General features: G+C 37.3%; 2 protein-coding genes across 2 annotated transcripts; one reads left to right on the plus strand and one right to left on the minus strand.

The window, feature by feature from the left end:
• The first annotated feature begins 561 nt into the window (after positions 1 to 561).
• On the plus strand, positions 562 to 14,382 carry LOC108984520 (tRNA pseudouridine synthase Pus10). Its single transcript, XM_035682662.1, has 16 exons — positions 562 to 920; positions 5,856 to 6,244; positions 6,503 to 6,623; positions 6,724 to 6,841; positions 7,973 to 8,118; positions 8,421 to 8,489; positions 9,715 to 9,783; positions 10,030 to 10,110; positions 10,209 to 10,328; positions 10,434 to 10,508; positions 10,939 to 11,019; positions 12,068 to 12,141; positions 12,232 to 12,292; positions 13,213 to 13,268; positions 13,756 to 13,840; positions 13,916 to 14,382. Exons 1-15 carry the CDS (start codon positions 783 to 785, stop codon positions 13,829 to 13,831), a joined length of 1,674 nt encoding a protein of 557 aa, XP_035538555.1. The 5' UTR covers positions 562 to 782; the 3' UTR covers positions 13,832 to 13,840; positions 13,916 to 14,382.
• A 1,586-nt stretch (positions 14,383 to 15,968) lies between these two features.
• On the minus strand, positions 15,969 to 21,513 carry LOC108984529 (prolyl endopeptidase-like). The gene is made up of 12 exons (XM_018956517.2): positions 21,119 to 21,513; positions 20,655 to 20,874; positions 20,366 to 20,566; positions 20,185 to 20,255; positions 19,833 to 19,995; positions 18,329 to 18,922; positions 17,769 to 18,149; positions 17,602 to 17,677; positions 17,465 to 17,528; positions 16,744 to 16,879; positions 16,368 to 16,481; positions 15,969 to 16,254 (listed from the first exon to the last, which is right to left on the minus strand). Exons 1-12 carry the CDS (start codon positions 21,427 to 21,429, stop codon positions 16,189 to 16,191), a joined length of 2,397 nt encoding a protein of 798 aa, XP_018812062.1. The 5' UTR covers positions 21,430 to 21,513; the 3' UTR covers positions 15,969 to 16,188.
• Between the last annotated feature and the right edge of the window lie 1,304 nt (positions 21,514 to 22,817).

Below are 22,817 nucleotides of genomic sequence, written 5' to 3' on the forward strand. Positions count from 1 at the left end.
TTTTTGGTACCCAGAACATGTACTTAGGGGACACTGCAATCTGGCTATGTGGATATACATTCTAGTTCCGTACTGTGAATTAATATGGGTGCATAATATACAAACTGAACTCAGATTCGATTTTTGTGTTGGCTGAGTGGTTTCTTGAGTTTACTCTCGGAGGGAGCGTGTGCAATAAGAGGCGCTATTAAAAGCCTAATGTTCTTCACAATAGCATGTAAAGGAGAGGTTTGGATTCAAAATTCATTTCAATTCATTTCAATTTTTTTAATCTTATTATTATAATTTTTTTAAATTTTTATACAAAATATAATAAATAATTTAATTTTTTCAAATTCTAAAATAAATTTTTTAAATTTCTACATTAAATATAATAAATAATTCAACTTTTATTTTACTATTCATAAATCATTTTAACTCATCTTAACTCATCTCTAAATCTAAATCTCTCTTTAACCAGCCTTGTGGTATCACTGGGGCCCATACCAAAGAAAAAACAAAAAAACCCAAACCGAACTCTTCTTTCGATCGGGAAATGAACATAACTGCGCGAGTTAACGGTCAAACACATGTAGCATAAGTTGTACGCGAATCCAGTTGGATTTACGCCCAACGAAAAAGTGACTCGTGTGACCGTGTCGACTCCCAAACAAACACCGAACACTTCCCCTTTCTACTCTCCTCGACCCGACTCGGAACTCCGCAGAGATACTGCCGCCATTGCCCTCTGAGAGAGCCGTCGTAAAAAAATTGCGAACGATACCAAAGCAGTGCATGTTAGCATGGAGCCTGAGGTGGTGCATAATATCTCCGCCACCGTGGAAGGCCAGGACATCTCCGGTTATGACGATGTGCGGGCTCTTCACGACGTCGTTCAAGGTCTGCCTTCACACGTCATGAAGGACTTGCTGTCCATCGGGGTTCGTTTTTTCATTTAAACTAATCTTCTCACACCGTTTTTACGATTCTTAGGGTTTCTGAATATACTTGAACGATTTTTACTCGGGCTTTGTAAATATCATTACGCTTTTACGGTGCCTTTTTTTTTTTTTTTGCGTATTTTTATTATCTTCCTTTGTTTGAGACTACAAATAGAAGTTTGGTTGAATAGCATTGAAGAAAAAGTTTTTTTTTATTATTATTATTATTTTTTTATATATCAGTAAAAAGATAGATATTATATACATGAATAAAAAAAGTATAGCTCTTGTACATAGGAAGTATACATAAGTGCTCCTAAATACATTCTAAGAACGATAAATTAAAGACAAGAAATCCTATCCCCATGCAAAACAATGGTGGAAAACCAACACATTAGAGTGTGGAGAAAAAAATTCTTCAACTTGGTCGTTGTGCGTTCCTTATCTTTAAAGTACCGCGCATTCCTTTCCGTCCAAATACACCATATAATGTACAACGGAATCATCTTCAACACTGCTGCCAGTACAATATCAATACGGTGGACGAAGTAAGGTCCGTGGAGGAGGGGTTACCGTGGAAGCAGTCTTTGATTTTTGAAGATAGTGAGGAGGAGGAGATGGGTAGTCTGTCTCCTCTACAGACACTTCCCCCTCAGATCGCACCTAGAGTATCAGATTGGGTGTTAAAAAAGTCGGGGAACTTCAAGGTTGAGTGAGATTAACATGTGATGGATACGAAGAACAATTTATGGCTCTCCTAATAGCCATGGAAGCGGGTCGTCCCACGGCCATGAAGTCAGCTGTTAGAAAGGAGAGAGAGCTTAAACGATTAGAATGTTCTATCAATTATGATAACAAGGAGGGAACTTCGGGAAGGGATAGATCAAAAGGGAGGGACTCCATTGTTGTTAATGAAGCCTAAAATATTGTCTTGGAACGTAAGAGGGATCAATGATGTGAATAAACGCCTTCGCATTAGATCTCTTTTAGGAAGTTGGAAAGTTGATATTGTTTGTTTGCAAGAGACTAAACTGTGTGGTGTTGATAGAAGTATAATTCGCAGCTTGTGGGGTTGTTCCTTTGTGGGGTGGTGCTATTTAGCTTCATCGGGGGCTTCGGGAGGTGTGTTGGTGATATGGGATAGGAGAGTGGTGGAGATGGTAGAGGACTGTATCGGGTCCTTTTCCATGGCTGTATCTTTTAGGAATACTGAGGATGGGTGGTGGTGGGCTCTTGCGGGTGTGTATGGGCCCAATGTGGATAGTGATAAAAGCTTATTGTGGGAGGAATTGGCATGTCTAAATTCTTTATGGAATTTATCTTGGATTTTTATGGTGATTTCAACGTTATTCGGTTCCCTAGTGAGAGGGCGGGGACATCTATGTCGACAGGAGCAATGGAAAATTTTTCTGAGTTGATTTTTGAGTTAAATCTCGTGGATCTTCCTTTTGGGGAGGGGGGGGGGTCCAACAGACGAGGGTGGTCAAGGTTGGATAGATTTCTAGTATCCCCTTCATGGGAGATGCACTTACCGGAACTATGTCAGAAAAGGTTGTCACGGGTATGCTCTGATCATTTTTCAATTTTACTTGCTTGTGGTGGCATTCATGGGGGTAAGCGCCCATTCAAATTTGAGAATATGTGGTTGAAAGTTGATGGATTTGTGGATAAGGTAAGGGCTTGGTGGGAAGCTTACTCCTTTGATGGAACACCTAGTTTCATAATGGCGGGCAAACTCAACGCTCTAAAGGCTGACTTAAAGAAGTGGAATGAAGAAGTATTTTGACATATGGAATTGCAGAAAAATATCCTTTGGGATGAGTTGCAAGTATTGGAGGAAGGAGAGGTGAATGAGGATTCTTTGTCAAGACAAAAAGTGGTGGTAACCGAAATAGAGAAAGGGTTGTTGATGGAGGAAATATCTTGGAGGCAGAAATCAAGGGCGCTTTGGTTGAAGGAGGGAGATAAATGCACTAAGTTTTTTTACAAGGTGGCCAATTCCCATAGGCGCCACAATGCTATTGAAGTCCTTCATTCAGGCTCGAATGTGTTACAATCTCTTGAAGAGATCCAAGACCATATAGTGCAGTATTATGAGGAACTCCTAGCTGAAAAAGTTGAGTGGCGCCCCAAACTGGATGGTTTATTGTTTGACCAGCTAGGTTCGGAGGTAGCAAGTTGGTTGGAGAGGCTGTTTGTTAAAGAGGAGGTGCATCTAGTGGTGAGAGGCATGTGCAAGGATAAAGCCCTGGGCCCAGATGGTTTTTTTATAGCTTTGTTTCAAGAATGTTGGGAGATAGTGAAGGAGGAAGTGATGCAGATTTTCCATGCTTTTCATTCTAATCTTAAGTTTGAGAAGTCATTAAATGTTACTTTTATTGCTCTTATCCTCAATATAGTTGGTGCCCATAATTTGAAAGACTTCCGGCCAATTAGCTTGGTAGGTGGGATCTACAAGATTATTTCAAAGGTGTTAGCTAATTGCATGAGTTTGGTGATGGACAAACTCATCTCCAAACCTCAAAATGCTTTTGTTCGGAGGAGGCAAATTTTGGACTCCGTTTTGATAGCAAATGAGTGTTTGGACAGCCGGTTAAGAGAAGACATTCCGGGGGTTCTATGCAAGTTGGACATGGAAAAAGCCTATGATCATGTGTGTTGGGATTTCCTCTTTTATATGTTGGAAAGATGTGGTTTTGGAAGCAAGTGGTGTGAATAGATTAAACACTGTGTTTCGACCACTCGGTTCTCAGTTTTAGTCAATGGTAAATCTTGTGGTTTTTTTACTGCCGTCGAGGGGTTTGCGACAAGGGGATCCATTATCACCATTCCTCTTTGTTTTAGTTATGGAGGCTTTGAGCCGCATGGTGGAGGCTGCCGTTAGGGGGGGTTTTATTACGGGTTTTTCAGTGGGTAACAATAGTAATGGTGTCAGTTCCATTTCTCACTTATTATTTGCAGATGACACGCTTATCTTCCGTGATGCTGCTAGTGACCAGATTCAAGCTCTAAGGGCGGTCTTGTTGTGCTTTGAAGCTGTCTCGGGACTTAAGGTGAACTTGGGGAAGTCGGAGTTGGTACCGGTGGGGGTTGTGAGTAATATTGCTTCTCTAGCTGAGTTGTTCGGTTGTAAAATTGCTTCACTTCTTATGAAATATCTTGGACTCCCCTTGGGGGCGTCATTTAAAGCAAAGAACATTTGGGATGGGGTGGTAGAGGAGATTGAGAAAAGACTATCGGGGTGGAAGTGGCTATATTTATCAAAAGGGGGGAGATTAGCACTTATTAAAAGTACCATTTCCAACCTTCCTACTTACTATCTTTCCGAGTGGCTAACCGTATGGAAAAGTTGTTTATGACTTTCTTGTGGGGGGGCATGGGGGAGGAAACCAAATTCCACCTTGTAAGTTGGCAAAGGGTGTGCTGTCCAATTGCGAACGGGGGATTAGGGGTACGAAATTTGAGCATCTTCAACAAGTTCCTTCTTGGTAAGTGGTTGTGGAGGTATCAAATGAAAGGCAACTCGTTATGGAGAGAGGTAATCGAACACAAGTATGGTAGTGAGTGGGGGGATGGTGTTCTAAGGAGAGTAGGGGGTCATATGGAGTGAGCTTATGGAAATTTATTAGCAAGGGGTGGAACATCTTTGAAAAACATATTAGGTTCAGAGTGGGTGACGGAGCAAGACTTCGCTTTTGGCATGATGCTTGGAGTGGGGAGAGTGCTTTTTCCACTATCTTTGCACTCGCTTTTAACATGGCTGGAAATCAGCAAGCGGCAGTTTCAGATGTATTATGCTGTACCAACGGGACGGTAACTTGGAATGTCACTTTTACTAGAAATGCTCAGGATTGGGAGCTTGATGAGATGGCAGCCTTTTTTAGCCACTTGTATTCAGCAAAGGTAGGAGGAAATGGGGGAGACCGTATGTTGTGGATTCACACGGGGAGAAAAGATTTTACTGTTAAATCTTTTTACAAGGCTTTAACAGCACTACAACCCATCTTTTTTCAGTGGAAGAGTATTTGGAAAGCACAAGTTCCGCCTAAAGTTGCGTTTTTTACTTGGACAGCCGCGCTTGGAAAGATATTGATGGTTGATAACTTAAGGAAGTGGGATATGGTGGTCATGGAGTGGTGCTACATGTGCAAAAGGAATGGAGAATCGATAGATCATTTGCTTTTACATTGTGAGGTGGCGGGGGAATTATGGGCTGATATCCTTGATAGAGCCGGACTGAGTTGGGTAATGTCTAAGAGTGTGGTGGAACTACTAGCGTGTTGGAACATGAGGCATAACAGTGCACAATTGGCAGCAGTGTGGCGTATGTTACCTTTATGCCTAATGTGGTGTTTATGGTCCGAAAGGAATGATAGGTGCTTTAACAACAAGGAGTGTGCAGTGGGGGAAATCTGGAATTTTTTTGTATTCTCTCTTTTACAGTGGTTTTCTGCTATTGTACTGAAGGGTGGGAGTGTCCATGAGTTTCTATCTTCTTTTCAGCTCACTAGAATATAATTAGGTGTCTCACTTTGTATACTTCCTGTGTACTTGGGTATTGCCTAGTTTCATTCTATTCAATAAAGATATCTATTTACTTATAAAAAAAAAACAATATCAGTACAATAATAAGGTTATGATTGTGAATTTGCTAAGTTCCTTCTTACTTATCAAAAAAAAAGGTTATGATTGTGAAGACCTTGATAATTAATGTCATTGTGTATATATAATAGCTTCAATACATGCTCAATGAATAATATGCTACGAGGTGTGATCAGTCAACGATGGTGTGCATATCTAGAATTGTGAAAACCACAATAATTGATTGTGTTGTTGATGGCACTTGGAACTGCCATGGATAAATGAAATTTGATTTATAGGAAATTCTTCAACGATTGTTCAGATTTTATGAAATTTTGTTTTGTTGAATTGTAGGTATGTGCCCGGTGCATCTTTCGGCTGTTTGGGATACGTGGAAACATATATTCTTGCTCCTTGCTCTCATCTTCGATGTTGAGTTCAGTTCTTGGAGAACAAAGACATGCGGATGAAGACATGGTAGACATTGGTTCTGAAGAACATAAAAACCCAATCAGACTGCCTGCTTCTGAGGTATCAGAAGTTGATGCCGTACTTTGTACCCTTTGTTTAGGTATCTTGCAGTTTACCTATTGCGATGACAAAGAACTGGTGGTGAAAAAAAGTGCCAAAGATATGGCTGTTGCTATTTCTGAGCTGCTGAGGCGAGAGTGGCATCAGATTGATAGCTTTTCTCTTGAAGTTTCCATACCTCCAATTGTCCTTGAAAATGACAGCTCAGTTTGGTACGAATTGTTGATATGCTGATTTCGTGTAATCTTTTGAGACCCTTAAGCTTGTGTCTATCAAAAGATGGGATGCTTAAGCTTCGGTTAATCATTTTTCTATAAAAAATATGTACTAAAAAAAAAAAAGAAAGGGGAAAGAAGAATGTCCTGTCACTTATTGTGCTTGTTAGCAAACTTCTAAAATTCTTTAGGTCGGAAACTACTACTCATAGCATTATTTGCTTGGTAAATTGTTTCAATTTCCAAATTTTGTAGGTTGTACATGAAAAGAAAGTATGGGTCTGAACTTTGTTTCCAAGGGAAGATACTGTCTCAACGTATATCTACTGTGGAAGCCTTAATATTGTGTTTGGCAAAACCTCTTGAAACATTATTGGTGAGTAAGAATTGCTTTTTACACTGAAACTTCCAATGATTCAAAGTAGAAATACATCTGTCTTTGCAATTAATATTTTATGAAATTAAGACTTGCACAGGATTGTAAATCAGGTGCAAGTGATATCCGCATCTGTTTGACCTTCACGCACTCTAAGGCATCGAAAATGGTTCATAGCATTGCAGTGAGCAAACATGGTTTCAAGAGAACAAAAACAGGCATGTAAATATTTATACCAACCTCATTTGTTCTCGTTGTTTCTATGAAGGCCATAAATAAAGTTCTAGCACTTAAATATTGTTGCCCTTTTTTTCAATTGTAAAAGCCATGTCATGCCATGTCAATGTAGTTTAAATTCAAGATGTGATTTGATTGCAAAACTAAGATCAAAGATTGAGATGTTTTTATTACAATCCATGAAGGAAATTTATATTGTTATTTGTTTTTACAAAATTGCTATTGCAAGGTATATAATTCTACAATTTCTGTCAGACTTAGATTTTTAGGTTCGGCATTTATGTTTTTGGAGCTTTATCCACTTTCGCAGATTTTATGTAGAATTAGAACCGTGAGTGTGAAAGGTACATGCTCTCTATTTCATTTCTTAATATCAGTATTTACAATTACTGCACCTTTGGGTGCTATGGTGGGGACCAATTGCCAAAAGACAAGTTTTGTTTTGGTCCATCCCTAAGGCATTTATATGGAAGACATGTACTGCAAAAGTAATTCTATCTGTTGCTTGTGGAGATAGGTATACACGAATCATATATTGTGGTGTTTGTAGGAGGGGCATCCATTGAATGATCAACTAAAAGAAGCAGATTCTTGGACTTCTTTATATTATACTCCTAAGTGTATAATAAGTTATCTGGAGTTTGACTTTTTTTTTTTTTTGTGATAAGTTTATCTGGAGTTTGAAATTGTGGAACCAAAATTGAGGGACTGGTTATAAGTTGAATTGATTATACCAGTTTTACCGCACATGATCTCAGACAGAGCAATCTGATCGATTGAATTCAATTATCTCTATGGTTATCTCTATGCTTATCCCTCTGAGTTCTAAAGCTAAAGCCCACTGAATAATAATAGTTTTGAAAAATGGTTATAATGCCATTGCATATGGAAACTACAAATACATTCAAAAATGATTATATATGATAGGATATTCTTTATTCATTGGAATATTTTTGTCTTCTTGCTAATATAATCCCGGCTAGGCCCAGAACTGACTGGTGCACAATTTAAAAAACCGGCATAAACGTGCAAATTTGGCCATTTAGATTATTTAATTACTCACATTTATACCTTGACTTTGGATGCTGAATATTATTTGCTAATTGACACAGGCATCGAAAACTATATAGACTCCGTTGATGATTCTGTAGTTGGAGACATTGAATGCTCTGATTTGGCTGATGTTACCATTCAAAGGTCTTTTGGTGGTTCGCAGGATAATGGATCTTCTCAGAGTCTCAAATTTCCTCCAGAAAAAGTAATTCTTTTACTCCTTTAGGATGGGGTATCTACCAACTCCAATATACAAAGGATATTGACGCTTTCAGCACTATCAAGTTTGTGAATCAGTTGTACTGATGAAAAAAAAGTTTATGAATCAGTTGTTGAACTCTCTTATATTTATGAAAAAAAAGTTTATAAAGTTAATGATTTTATACAGTTCCTCTTGTATACGTCTTGTGTACTTGGGCTTTGCCTATATTCTTATTAATAAAATTCTTATCAGAAAAAAAAGATTTTATACAGTCCTGACATTGTCTGGGTTTTCTAACTGTCTAGGTTGAAGCCTGTCGTCTGGTGTTTCTTTGCTACAGGAACCCTATCTTTTTCGGTGGGAGATACCTGAAGGTAATCTATTGTTGCAAAGAATTTTTTGTAAAATATTTTGGTGGGTAAATATGTGGGATTTTAGCCTGTTTGGTGTCTAGTCTTTCAATTTCAACCTCATGGCCACTCTAAATACTTCTTGTTACATTCAGATCTTGGTAATGTTGTTTGGTCTATAGTTATATTATATCTGGGTACACCTTTGCCCTTTCTAATGAAGTTCTCTTACTTTTTTTTTTTGGCACCGGGTGTTCGGAACAAAGTCCTGTCTAATCCCGAGGATGCATAGGCCCTTGGCAATGAGTTTCTTGCAAGTTCACCTCGGTTAATTCAAGGGGAAATTCTCCCAATCTGATGGCCTAGAAATTGTTTGCACCCAAGGTTTTCGAACCTTAGACTTGGAGGGAGCATACCACCAAAACCAAGGCTCTTGCCACTTGAGCCCAAAGTTGTTTTATTACTTATAAAAATAATGTTGTTTGATTCTAATACTTTCTGTTTAAAAAGGAAAGAGTTTGTTTCGTTGCTAGTACTAAGACAATATGAAGTTTTTGAGTAAATTAAAATTGGAAGAAAAGAATAGCAGGGGAAGTTTATGTACATACTATAAAGGGTAGTGAAATTACTAGAACAAGAAACTTAATGTCAAGGAGATGATGATCAGCTGCATCATTCACCAAGTGCAGAAGAGCAACGAGATCAATTTTATGCTACAAAATTTTGGAACAAGTCTCCTTTTTAGTAAGGAGTTTAAAGTGCATGTGTTGTTAACGTCATCTGAATCTTAAATCTAGGTCAAGGCAAAAACAAATAAAGTGGAATGAGTGGGTATGGCATGCTTTACTTTAGACAATGAGGTCAACACCCCTACATGAACGTCTTGTGGTCATGCTCCTTACCTGCGGTCCTGGAGCAAGCTCCATTGACAAGAGAACATATAGAGCTAGGAATCCCTCCTGTGTATATGTTCTTGAATCATCCATTATGATTTATTATATGCATTTTTCCTGTAAGAAAATTTTCCCATAAACGTTGACCAGAGACATCACAATATCTATTTGTACATTAGTGGAACAGATATCTGTAGATTACACTGTTATTTGACCTTTGAAACTGTATTTTTGGTGTCCAGCAATATTGATGATTTTTAGTTTGAACCAGTGCATGCAGTGAAGCTTAAAGTTCATGCTGTTAGTACTCTTACTGCATTAGCCACAGATTGTCCTAATTACTCTTTGTATTGCAGTACTCAAGAAATGTGAGTCAAACACGATGGATCATTGATGATGAAAGAAAGGGAGAAGCATCTGTTGAGGTATACTATATACATATTCTGCTCATGGCCATTATTATTCTAATTGAGGCAGTTTTTATGAACATTGCATGAAGAACCGTGATACGTACACGGGTCATTATACACTGATAATAAAAATAGAGGGTATGTGTGTGGTGCATGAACAGTAACTACTATTTACCCTCTTTTTTTCCTTCATGTAAGATCACTTGTGTACTGCATTTTCCTTGCATGAAAAGCTGATGGTGTAATGTGCTTATTCTGTAGGAGATAGTAGGTGGCAACATCCTTCCTATGTGTCAGGGTGACAATTATAAGTTTCATGCTGCTGGAAGAGAGGATATTGATGTACTAAAATTATGCCCTCCTTGCTTCAATTTTGAGCTAACTGAAAGAAGTCCTGATTCCTAAATCATGTAGCTTACCCATCCCCCCTCTCTTTTCAGGTTCGGATGTTGGGTTCAGGTAGGCCTTTCCTGGTTGAGATACAAAATGCCCGCCATATACCATCTGAGGCATTTGTGAAAGAAATAGAAACAAAGATAAATAACTTGGAAAATAAATTGGTGAGTTCATGTTGGTTTGTCGTGTCACTTCCTTCTAATATCAAACAATAATGTTAACCTTTTTTCCCCTGGAAAACAATAACTGTGAGCAAATTTTTTATGCAGGTTGAAGTAAAAAATTTGAAAGCTGTTGGCAGCCAGGGGTGGGACCTGATGCGTGAAGGAGAAGCAGAGAAGCAGGTTCGTGTTTATCTTATTTTCTTTTGTTATTGATATACCAATTCATTGTTTACTATATTTACATATCTGCATGTTTATCTGTGCGGCACTTTCTAATACATTTAGAAATGGAAATATTGCACTTAAACCCCCTAAACTACCACCTTCGTGTAATGACCTTCAAATTTCCAAAGTTTGTCACTTGGCTCACCGATTCAAAATAAAGTCGCAATGTGGATCCTCGTTAAGATCTAATCGCCGTGATGGATGAAGAATAAGTGATGTGCCTTGATATCAATGGTTGGATTTTAACTAAGAGGACAAATTGCAACTCATGTTACAAATAGGGTGGTATGTGACACCTTTGGTAGTTTGGAGATCACATTGCAAAATAGGTGGTATTTGTTGGGGAATTAGACATAGATTTGTTACTAGATCAAGTCTCTTGCAGAAACAATATGCTGCATTAGTGTGGATTTCATGCCCACTCAAGGATGAAGACTTGGATTCTATTGCCTCATTCAAGGACATGGTAAGATGCTTGTGAGATTCATATCTTACATTTTTTTTCCAAACCTCGTATTGTGATAAATTTTTTAACGTGATATGTCTTGTGATACTTTATTGTGTCAGATCTCTCTCTATGATGCTTTTATAGTATATTTGTGTGAAGCAGTGCTGGGAAAAGTTCTCATCTTTTAGGAATTTTGGAAATTACATGTCCCATTTGTAAGTTCCATACTGCAAGCATATCGATCCACTCGTTGTGGATGGTGAACCGTCCAAGATCACTCTTGAGTAAAGTAGGAAATGGGAATAAATTGAACTATAAAAGTGCTAGTATTAGTAATGCAATCATGCGTTCTATCTGGGAAATCATCTTGTTCCTATGGCCGGTGGTTGACTTATTATGAACATGCTGATTATTGGATATTGCCTTGATAGTTTTGGACTTCCAACAAATATTGTTAAAATGTTTTTTTTTTTTTCCCAGAAAGCCCAAGAGAAGGATGTATCAGATTCTTGTTTCTGTATCTATGACAAACATTTCATCATCTTCCTTTTTGTCTAATGATTCATGTTCAAATAGAAGAGATAACCAAAAGTGCTAAATAAAAACTCTCTAAGATCTCCCATCGAGCGTTCTCTATCATCAAAGTGTCACCCATTCCTTTCTAACCATAAGCATCACATCAAACATGAAGGAATCATCTTCCATATTGCAACAAAGCAATTGCTCCCCTTAAAACCTTCAAGAACTATGGGGCAATTAGCACTGAGAGAGGTAGAGCTCCTGACTCCTCATGGTGAAATCCAATCCTGTAAATACAGCATCCCACTTTTCGTTTCATGATGTGTCTTTAATCTTGCATGATGAACCCTTTAGTGGCATTTGTTTTTATCTACCATTGTTTAATGGGAGAATCTTCTTCTCTAGTTTGATACATCTATTCAGTGACATTTATATTGTTCTTCGTTAGTTTGTTCACAACTGGAATAATTACTCCTGATAAGGGTGCCTTTATAAAGCGTATTGTCCTAATAGAAAGTTACTCATAATCTGTGTTTATTCCATACAGAAAGTTTTGCAGAGGACCCCAATAAGGGTGCTTCATCGTCGGAGTCCATTAGAACGTGAAAAGATAATACATTGGTTGGAACCTTACGAATTATGTAGCACAGACCTTTTTAAGTCTACTATTATTCAGAATGTCTAATTCTACTTTTTCTTATCAAACTTTAGGATGAAAATTGAGAAGATTGCTGGAAGTAATCATTATTTTCTTTTACATTTATGCACTCAGGTAATATGATTTTTTTTTTTCTCTTGATATCAATTATCAATATACTTGTACATTCAGAATAAAGCTGTGATTTTATTCAAATGGATGGATGATCATAGCCATTTTGACCTCAAGTCCCAATCTGATAGGATTGTGTTTTTACATTTAACTAGTTTGGTTTAATTAAGTGAAAAATCTGGGGCTTCTTCAAGGGTGCTTTGCTGAAACTACCTGCAGCATGTTTGGTGACCCAGCTTTGTTTTGGATTTTTTGAAGCAGCTTGAGCTTTTTAGTTTGCTTTTGAAAAGTAATCCAAAGGATTGTTCTCAAGGAAGCTATGACTTTTAATAATCCGAAGCCATCCCAAACTGGGCCATATTCCATCCCAATTGGGGATGGGATGGGAGAAGGGAATCCCGAGTCCTCATCCAGTTGTTCTGATATGTAGGAAAATCAGTAAAATTCCCCTTTTTTCTTCCCAAGAAAAAGTCAAAAGCATTTGATCATGAATTGGTTATTAGGTTTGATTTCTATTGAAGATATCAAAGTTCTGTTGAGAGGTGGCTCTTGTAATATAGCGCCTCTGACAATAAATTTGTGTCCAGGTCAGAAAACAACTCCAAAGGAACAATAAACACAATTTTGCATTCTGAATCTTGGCTGTGATCTCAAATGCACATCATTAGATATTTTAATGAAAGCATTATTACATTATACTTTGGACAGATACAATTCAGATTTTAAGTAGTTCAGCTAATGACATAAGCGGACAGCATATGGTCCGCTTTCTGTACTCTCTCTCTTTACTATTTGCATGCACAATAAATGGACTGCTCTATGAGATTTTTGAAGAGTTTGATCACCATCAGTTAGATTAAAGACTATTTCCTATGTTCATCTATGGTAGAGAGGAAACACTAATTATGGTATTTGGAATTCAGGCTGGAACATATATCAAAGAGTTTGTCCACGGGGATCTTGGCCGTACACATCCTAGGTATGAGGCATTAGTTTTTATATTGACAGTGCTTTACGTCAATTCAGTTGACTTTCTTGTTTTATCGGCAAGGATACTGTTTACTATAGAAATGGACAAGTGCATTGTGTCTGGGCTCTGTACATCGTCACCCTTGTTGGTGCTGTTGATTTCAATATGGTAATATTGGATGTTTGTAAGAAAGATGCACTATGTACGATTTTGAGCCAGCTGCATATAAAGAATTTTAAGGTTATATGGGAGAAAAGCAATCACCAACATCAGCCAATTCTATTGGGTTAATGATGAGCAAGACGAGTAACATTGAGGTGTTCACAATTGTGAGGACTAAATGAATACAATTGGTAGTTTATGGGTAGATTTAAAATTTTACACATAATTTAAGGATCTTATGTATCAGATGCCTGCTAGAACAGTCTCAAAGTCAATTATAGAATAAACTTTAAGAGTCAAAGACATTGGTGATGGTTTCCTCTTTTGTTTGTAGTGTTGGATCACTCCTAGGTTGCAGAGCAGAGATACTGCAACTTGATGTTACAGATGTGAAAATGGACTGTTTCTGACAGAATGAGGTAATCTTTTATTTCATAATAGATTTCGGTTGCCCTTTCTTATGTGGTTTTTAAATCCTGCATTTGCTGTTGCAGGAACCGAGGTTTATTGGGCGTCTGTTCTGTTAGTGATACAAATAGCCTTCTACAATTATTCTCTACTTCTGAAATCAACTGCGACTATTCTCTTCTTTTACAGCTCCGCTTGGTTCTTAGCTGTGTAATTGGTTTCATTCCCCCTTTGAGGTAAGTGGGCATATGGCTAATAATTGTTGAGATTAAATTTATCCTCTCTTATCGGTTTAACCTTTTGGAATAAACAGTGATTTAGTATGTCAAAGAGATAAAATTTAATAGTTTGCTTATGTTCAACCATAACTTCCAAACCCAAAACCTTCTGGTCGGTATTATCTTTCTTTCATGGACACTTGCTATTTGCATATTGTAAATAATGCTGAAGTTTTGTAAATTTTTCTGATATGAATCCTGGACCACTGACTCTCTGGTCGTTTTTCAGCTTTGAAATTCAAAGGGTAAAGAAAATCCTCGGAATTATTTCTCTTTGTCGAAAAGATGTCCTTGCCCCTCTCATATATCTACTATGAGTAATATTAGGTATAATGCAAGTCGTGCAGATTTTTTTTAAGTAGATCTCACTTTGAAAAATAATTTTCACTTTTTCTATTTTTTACATGGGGTCGGAGAACTTTTTTTTTTTTTTTTGGGGGGTGGAGTTCCTATTAAGAAGTTATACAAATTATTACTCATCCCTAATTATCCTTTTATTTCATGTATTCTTGTGTCCTCGACCTCTGAGCTTAATGGGTGCACCGTCACTTTCTTCTATACTTCTTTAGCTACGCCTCTGAATGCATGTTTAACAACGATCAAACCACCCCAATTTCGGTTTTTTTTTTTCCCCCCTCTCTCTCTCAAGAAAAAAAGATTTTACACGATATAATTACGTTCTTGGGAACCTTCCAGCTGAAGCCCACGAGATATGGCTATGTTGAGATATAACGGACTCATCGAAACCCCTCAATACGGGCCATGGATCCGTGTCCAGGCCCTCAGGACGTACTAAGTCAATAATCAAGTATTGGCAAAGCTCATTCTACGTGATCCGAAGTAGGGGTGGACAGCGGGGATCCGTCTCCATCCGTCCCGTCCTTGCATGGGTGGGTGGAATTAATGTTTTGAATACCGTACCGGATACTGTACCGGTCAAGGCGCTGGAACGAAATATTTCGATACCGATACTGTTTCGAAATAGCATTTCGAGATAACATTTCATAATACTCAATATATAAATAAAGTATATATAAAAATTATATTTCAAAATAATAGTCTATATATAAATAAATTATATATAAATACATATATATATAAATTATAAATAGTCTAGTATGAATTGTGGGTTAAAAAATAAGTTTGTAGTTTAAAAAAACGAAAAAAAAAAATGGCCGAAATATCGGCTAGTACTAACCGAAATTAAGGCCGGTACAAAATAGATATAGTACCTGTACCGGACGGACGGCCGGTACGAAAAATTTCGACCATACCGGTCGGTACGGTACGAAATTTAAAACTATGGGTGGAATCCCCCGGTACAAGAGTAGAGGGTGGGGTTAAAATCGCACCCTCCCTCTGCACCATGCGGGTAGCATCCCTAACCCGAAAGAGAAATATTCTCAAATTTTTGGGTGAACTTAAAAAGCTTCGAGTGAAATTTCTCTTGGAAACAATCCTTAGATGTTAAGAGTATATTAGATTATCTATAAATAATTATAAAATAATTTGTGAATAATAGTAAGATATTTATAAATAGTAGTGAATTATTTATGAATAGTAATGAAATAGTATAAAAGTAATTTAGACTTCGTTTGGATATTAGGAATAGCTTGTAAATAGTAATGAAATAATAGTTAATATATTGAACTGTTTATAAATAATAGTAAAGTAATATGAAAACAGCTTAGTTCCCATACAGACTCTTTAAAGCTTGTTTGGAAACACAATTATTTTTAAATATCATCAAACTTTCTCATTACTATTTACAAATTATTGAATGTTCTCTCTCCATGGGGCTTAAATTCATATTTCGCAGCGGAAGTGGAAAGGAAAAAGCACTTTCCCAAATCAGTTAAAAGAATAGCCTACAAGACCAGTTACAGTTAATTTCTAATAATCATCATATAAAATTTCAAAAAGATAATATTGCATGTGTGTGGTTAATTTTCTTTGTTGTGGATGTTATTTGTAAATAAGAAAGATGAACAACAAAAGATTTGATCGTCAAGTCTTCATAATCTTGTATGCATCCAATAGATCAATCCATGAGGCTTCCATGATCACATGCGCCCTTGCATCTAGTCGATCCATGAAGCATCCAACATCTTCGCCATAAAACCGTAACGGTCAGCAGCTTCGTCAATCTGTAAGTAGAATAGCCAGTGGCAGATAATTAAAAATCAGAGAATAACAAATAACCATTTCAGTTTAGAAAAGGGGAAAAAATGGAAGAACAAGTATATATATTAAGGGTTACCAATTTCTGTGTAGGACGTCCAGCCCCATGTCCGGCCTTGCACTCGATGCGACCGATAATAGGATTGACTTGGGGGCTCTTCTCCAAGCTCGTGCAAAGAACATATTGCATGGTCTGACAATGAACAAAAAATTCATGACTAACAATGATCCATTCATGGCTAACCATGATGATAACAACATCGTTGAAGAAAATCTAAAATAGCAGTTAACATAAGCCAAAAAATCAATCAAAACACAGTACATACTGTTCCACCGACTAGTTTACTAATACTAGAACTATAATTGGCAACTTGATAGCATAAAATTATTCATGCATTATGCTTGGGAAAAAAAGGCTAATGACTTCTAGCTTTCTGTCAAATATAAAGACTAACCGCCAATAACTTCAATGAGTGCAATGGCACAACCCTATCATCATGATCAGCAGTCAATAACATTGTGGGTGGGTACTGGGAAGGTTGATCCGGATGCTGTTCCCAAGGTCTCCTGACATTATGCAGTGGAGAATACCTATAATGAACAATAAAATCAACTGTTAGAAACATCCGGACTTTCACGAGTGAAGAAGCCTAACACATCAATTCCATAGAAAACCGTCTGGTGGTAACAAAAGGTAAGGTAAGTATTTTTTTTTTGCCAAGTCAAAAGGTAAGATAGTTGTTTTCATAAGAAGGTACTAAAAGCTCAAAAGTGGTGAAGTCAAAAACAGAAATATAAGATCAATATCTAACATAATCCAGGCTTCTGTGAACATATATAATCATGGCCAATAACTCCTCAGTCATGGCAAATAACACCTCAACCAGGTAAATAATATCTTGGAGTATCAAATCTAGAAAGAAAACTCGATATGCATACTGTTAGAAACTTAGAACTTCAAGGTAAAAATAAGCATAAAAATTATGCATCCAGAAAGGAATAGTCGTGGATAAATGACTTCCAACTCCCAAGATTGAGAAAAGTTGCTATTGTTCAAGTTTCCCATATATTATACAGTAATAACGTAAAGGTTATAACTATTGCCACAAAGTGTGATAAAACTTAAAACTTAAGAGCTTACTATCAGATTCTTGATATGGGAGAAACTTTACTCACTTGATTAGCCAATGGAACTCTTCCTCTTTGTCTGAACAACCAAAATCAGAAGTCCATGCATGGCCTAGAAAGCAAATCTAATTCAGTACATGATTTAAAAAATTGCTAACTTGTTAAGCCCATCAATTTAAACTAACCTATGGTGAACTTATGGAATCGCAGCATGTCCATAACCCCGACATGAGCCAAAGCACAACCAAAAAGATCAGGTCTCTGCAAAAAAAAAAAAATGCACTCAAAATGACTATGATGAGAGATGACCAAGAATACAACAGAGAAAATGCACCATCTGATACAGCAATACCTGATTTATGCAAGCCCCTATAAGAAGCCCACCATTGCTTCCACCTTCAATACACAACTTCTTGGGCTGGGTATAACCAGCAGATATAAGGTATTCGCCAGCAGAAATGAAGTCATCAAAGCAGTTCTGCTTCTTTGCAAGTGAGCCTGCTTTATGCCATTCCTCTCCATACTCTCCACCGCCACGAATGTTTGCTATGCAATAAACAGTGCCTAGATGCCTTGTGAGTACAATACGACCAACACTGAATGATGGCGTAAGACTAACATTAAATCCACCATATCCATATAACAAACAAGGGTGTGATCCATCCAAAAGAATATTCTTTCTGGCCACGATGAACATTGGTATCTTGGTACCATCCTTACTGGTGGCAAAAACCTGTAGATGAAAAGACTAATCAAGTAAGATGAACACCCAATTGGGGGTCAAACACACAAGTCAGAGGAATTGAGAGGCTGAGAAGAATAGCCACCCCTAATCATCCAAGCAAATGCAGATTGGCAAGAAGTTAGTTAAAGTAATTAAAGCCTCACCAAGTTAACAAGATGACAATATACCTGATCAACATAAAACTCCGAGCGATCAAACCCAGGAACATCAATTTCACGAAATATCTTCAACTTAGGGACACCAGCTTCTAAGTTGCACTGATAAATAATACCAGGGCTAAGAAAGCTTGTAAACCCAATAAAAACAATATTATCTTCACGCCTTGCAGAAATCCCATAAACTGTCCCAATGTCAATGGGTAACTGATGAAGGAAGGAACCTGACTTCAAGTCCCTTATCTGCAGAATATACTTAACATCACTCAAGTATCTCACAATCATTTGGTTACCATTAACGGCACAAGCTGATTCAAGTACATCATTCTCTGCCTCTTGGATAACATCACTCCAAACAGTTGGTTCCTTCAGATCTACTCGAACTAACTTATACTTTGGTGCATCTTTATTTGTTCGAAAAGTAAATTCCGTGTTATCATTTGCAATCACACGATACTGTGCACCAAATTCATCAATATGCTTAATAAATGGGAGCAAATCATTTTTTCCCTTCAGACCTTCAAGTCCATTAGGAAGTACAGACAGATCACAGTAATAAAATTTGTTGACAGGGTCACAATCCTCCTCAATGTACAAAAGAACATACTGCACAAAAACATAAACAGGGAGTCAGTTTGATGGAGATCCATTTGGAAAATATACATTTGCATTCTTATCTTAGCCATGTTGTTTAGGAACTATAGCTCATGCTTGCACATAACATGTATATAAGAACCATATATGGATCTTAATCGTATGCACACTTAAGAGGCTGTTGGAGTAGAAAGACTCAACAAGGCATGATGATGATACTTCATCTGAAACTCCAGTTTGCTTTCAGTTCAATTATATATCTTCTCATTTAACCTATAATGAGACTGTTATATCATCACTTCAAAATCTTCTCTGTCCGAGACACAACAAAGAAATGTAACAAAGCCAGTGTGCTATTTGGTGCATGCTACTAGGTTAACCAAATTACCTTTCATGGTACAACTTTGATTCTAACACTAATCAAGGCAGCACATCATCTAATCATTACCATTTCTCCTGCAAGAATACCACTGAGTTATTTTTCCCATTTACAGAAGTCCTTTAGTCTAATTTGGATTCTCCTGAAGCCATTGAGTAATTCAAGCTTGCTTGGGGACAAGCTTAAAGAAAAGCTTTACTCAACTGCTATATCAGAACCACCCCTCAGGGCTGGAAGCAAACTAAAGAGTTGAGAAAAAGGAAGAGAAAAACAACAACAAAAAACAAACAAACAAGCAACTACAAATCTTTCAGCATATTCAATCAGAAGCAAACTAAAGAGTTGAGAACACATTAATACTTGAAAAAGATGGGCCGATTTCATATATGGCCGATACATATAGAAGCATTTTAAAGAAATATAATCATTGAAGATATGCTACACATAGGGAAAAAAAAGTGCTAAGAATCATTAGAGTAACATCAACACAAGTGGACGCTACTCTGGTATAACCATAATACCAAGAAATGAGAAATGAATTACCTTCCCATCATCTGTAACATCAGCTTCAAACATGTATTTCGGATTTTCAGAGTCTCTCCAGCATAAAATATCTTCAGATTGATTCGTGCCCAAGAGATGATAGTATAACTCATGGTAAAGGTTAGAATTAGTCTCCGTCCCAGCGTCTACATTATCTCCTTTTCTACAGGAAAACGCAACTATCATTATGGACTGAGGAGAACAATCAATGAAATCTCAAGCATAAGCAATATCTTATTATGGTTCGTAACTCAAGAATATTATGGCAATTACTTCTTTTCCTCGATCAGCCAAGGAAGCAGCTCAGAACTCAAATTTTGATATTTCACATAAATGTGAGATGATCACTTACTTGGGAGCAGGGTATCGGCTATAGAAAAACCCTTTGCCATCATGTGTCCAACTAATACACGAAAACTTAACCTGCATTGTAACATATATAACCCCTTTCATTAGCATTATTGAGAAGAAGGCACTCTCTTCTTTTTTCCCCCACTTTTCTGAATGAATAAAACGCCCACTAAGATACTCACCCATGATAAAGTATCAGCTTCAACCTTTTTGTCGTCAACCCGCATTACTTTGATTGTCACCCAATCGCTACCGCTCGTACTAAGCCCGTAAGCCAAGTACTTGGCATCCTCACTAACCGAAAGCATGTTTAAAGAGACAGTTCCATCTTCACTAAGCACATTTGGATCCAGCAATACTTCAGGTTTTCCGTCCAAGCTATCCTGGATAGAGAAACGGACACGAATTCTGAATATTCAGAGTGTAAAAGAAACCCTTTAGCTCTGCTAATTCCATTTCCAGCCCACAAACCTGTACGTAGAGGACGTTTTGGGCTTGAAGCCCAGTGTTGTGAAAGTAAAAGTACTTGTCCCCTCGCCTGAAAGGCGCATCGTAACGCGGATAATCGAAGAGTTTTGTGATCTTCTCGCGAAGCTTCTCTCTCGACTCGCATTTCTCGAGCACCGATTCAGTCAATTTCACCTGCTTCTGCACAAACTCTTTCACTTCCTCCGCGTCAGGATCCTCAAGCCTGAATATAGAAAATTAGAGATAAAGAAAGAAGATCTCAATCAAATTCGCTCCAATATTCTCAAAACAACGTAGTCATTCCAAAACTCTCCAGAGAAAACTTTCCAAAATTAAGTTTTTTTTTAAGAAAGACAAAACAAAGTTGTTCTTATCGAGCTCATCGATTAAAACCTCCATCGGAATCGAGAAGAGAACTCCTGGAATCACAAACAGTTTTGGAGTGACAATCCATTTCGTTTAATTACCATCGATAAGGGTCTGCGAACTTAACGCCGTGGTAGTCGTCGACGACGGACTCGTCCCTGCGAGCAGTCGGGTAGAGCAACGGTTCTGCAACGGCACAAAGGGAAACCATTGTACGGCTTGAGCACGAAGAAACAGAGGTAGAAGATTTGAATATTTTAAAATATGGCTCGGGCTTTGGGTTTGGGGTCTGTTTGAGTAAACGCAAGCGTTGGCTTAATACAGCGAGACATAGTTGGCGGCGAGTGCTTCGGGGGACATTGAAAGCGGGAAGAGTGAGAATGGCGTGAGTGTGGGCAGCTAATGACAACATTGTTAACGCACTTACGCCGCTTTCTGCGGCCGATTCCAACCCTGGGAGCTAAAGCGGGTGGGCGAGACGAGAATAATGTGGCCAACGGTGTCGCCATTTTGTGTCTATTATGTTGCCATGCTGCTTGTTGGACCGCTGTCGGCGCCTAATGTCTAATGTCTAATGTCTAATTGTCTATAGTCTCGACTCTTTATCGCCCACCCAATACCCTCGTCTCGTGTAATTATCATGCAACATGGATTTTGAATTATTTTTGCTTTAACAACTCTGCTTCTCATTAGGTGCGGTTTGATAGTCACATGGATAGAGATGCGACAATATGGTTTGACAGTCGCATGAGATAGAGATGCGTTGATACGAGGTTATTTTAAATGAAAAGTTTAATAAAATATTGTTAAAATATTATTTTTTAATATTATTATTATTTTAAGATTTTAATAAATTAAATTATTTATTATCTTTGGTGTAAAATTTTAAAAAAATTGTAATGATGAGATGATATGAAATACTTTCACTAGCTAACAATTAATTTAAGGGTGAAAAGTTTTTTATCCAAACCGAACCGAATTCATCCCTACTTGGTCTCAGTCCATGGTGTCTCTAAAATTCAATTTTCGATCCAGTTTTAGGATGTATTTTTTTTACCAGATCGGACCGAAACCGACTGAACTACTTACATATAAATTTTTTTAAATATGTAATATATTATTTATATAGTAGTTATATAAGTTAATTATATAATTTTCTCTAATATATCACCATTAATTATATAAAATGTAAAATAATATATGTTATTAATTAATTAGTACATCATACGATATATATATATACTCTACTAAAGTATTAACTTAGTAACTATTAATATCATAAATATAAATATATAATTATTTTTAATGAATTAGTTACATAATCCATATTAAAGAGTTTCCTTAATTTTAATTTTATTAATTTAATTATTTTTTTATATTTTTTTATCTACCTAAAGAAAGAAAAAAAAAATTCTAACTCATGTGGATCGAATTGGACCGACCGGACCATAATTAACGATGCGGTCCGATCCAGAAAAAGAATGAACCAAAATGTTCGATCCAGATCGAACGGATTACATCCCTAGCCTATTATTATAACAGTTTTTGGACATTAAACAGCGGCCGCGCAGCAGATTAGATTTCTTTTGGTGGCAGAGACTGCGCGCCAATCTCAAGCCATGTTCAAGACAAGTGCAACTATGCATGCCTTGTCCAAAAGGATGGCTGGGTTCAAATCCAACAGCAACTCGAGTTGCATTTTTACTTTAATGCCCAATCTTCTGAATAAAAAACATATGAAGTGAGTTGAGCAGGCCCAAACAAATCAAACCCCATTGGATGAGTTGGATCGATCGAAAG

This window comes from Juglans regia, chromosome 11 (assembly GCF_001411555.2).
Source record: "Juglans regia cultivar Chandler chromosome 11, Walnut 2.0, whole genome shotgun sequence".
NCBI lineage: Eukaryota > Viridiplantae > Streptophyta > Magnoliopsida > Fagales > Juglandaceae > Juglans > Juglans regia.

What these genes read in the sequence shown, in the direction of transcription:
- LOC108984520 (XM_035682662.1), top strand. Translation starts at nt 783, where the DNA reads ATGGAGCCTGAGGTGGTGCATAATATCTCCGCCACCGTGGAAGGCCAG. An exon ending in AGGACTTGCTGTCCATCGGG is followed by an intron (nt 921 to 5,855) that starts GTTCGTTTTTTC and finishes GTTGAATTGTAG; the next exon opens with GTATGTGCCCGGTGCATCTT. An exon ending in TTTCAAGAGAACAAAAACAG is followed by an intron (nt 6,842 to 7,972) that starts GCATGTAAATAT and finishes TAATTGACACAG; the next exon opens with GCATCGAAAACTATATAGAC.
- LOC108984529 (XM_018956517.2), bottom strand. Translation starts at nt 21,429, where the DNA reads ATGTTGTCATTAGCTGCCCACACTCACGCCATTCTCACTCTTCCCGCT. An exon ending in ATTCCATAAGTTCACCATAG is followed by an intron (nt 17,529 to 17,601) that starts GTTAGTTTAAAT and finishes TTTGCTTTCTAG; the next exon opens with GCCATGCATGGACTTCTGAT. An exon ending in GACGTCCTACACAGAAATTG is followed by an intron (nt 16,255 to 16,367) that starts GTAACCCTTAAT and finishes TTCTACTTACAG; the next exon opens with ATTGACGAAGCTGCTGACCG.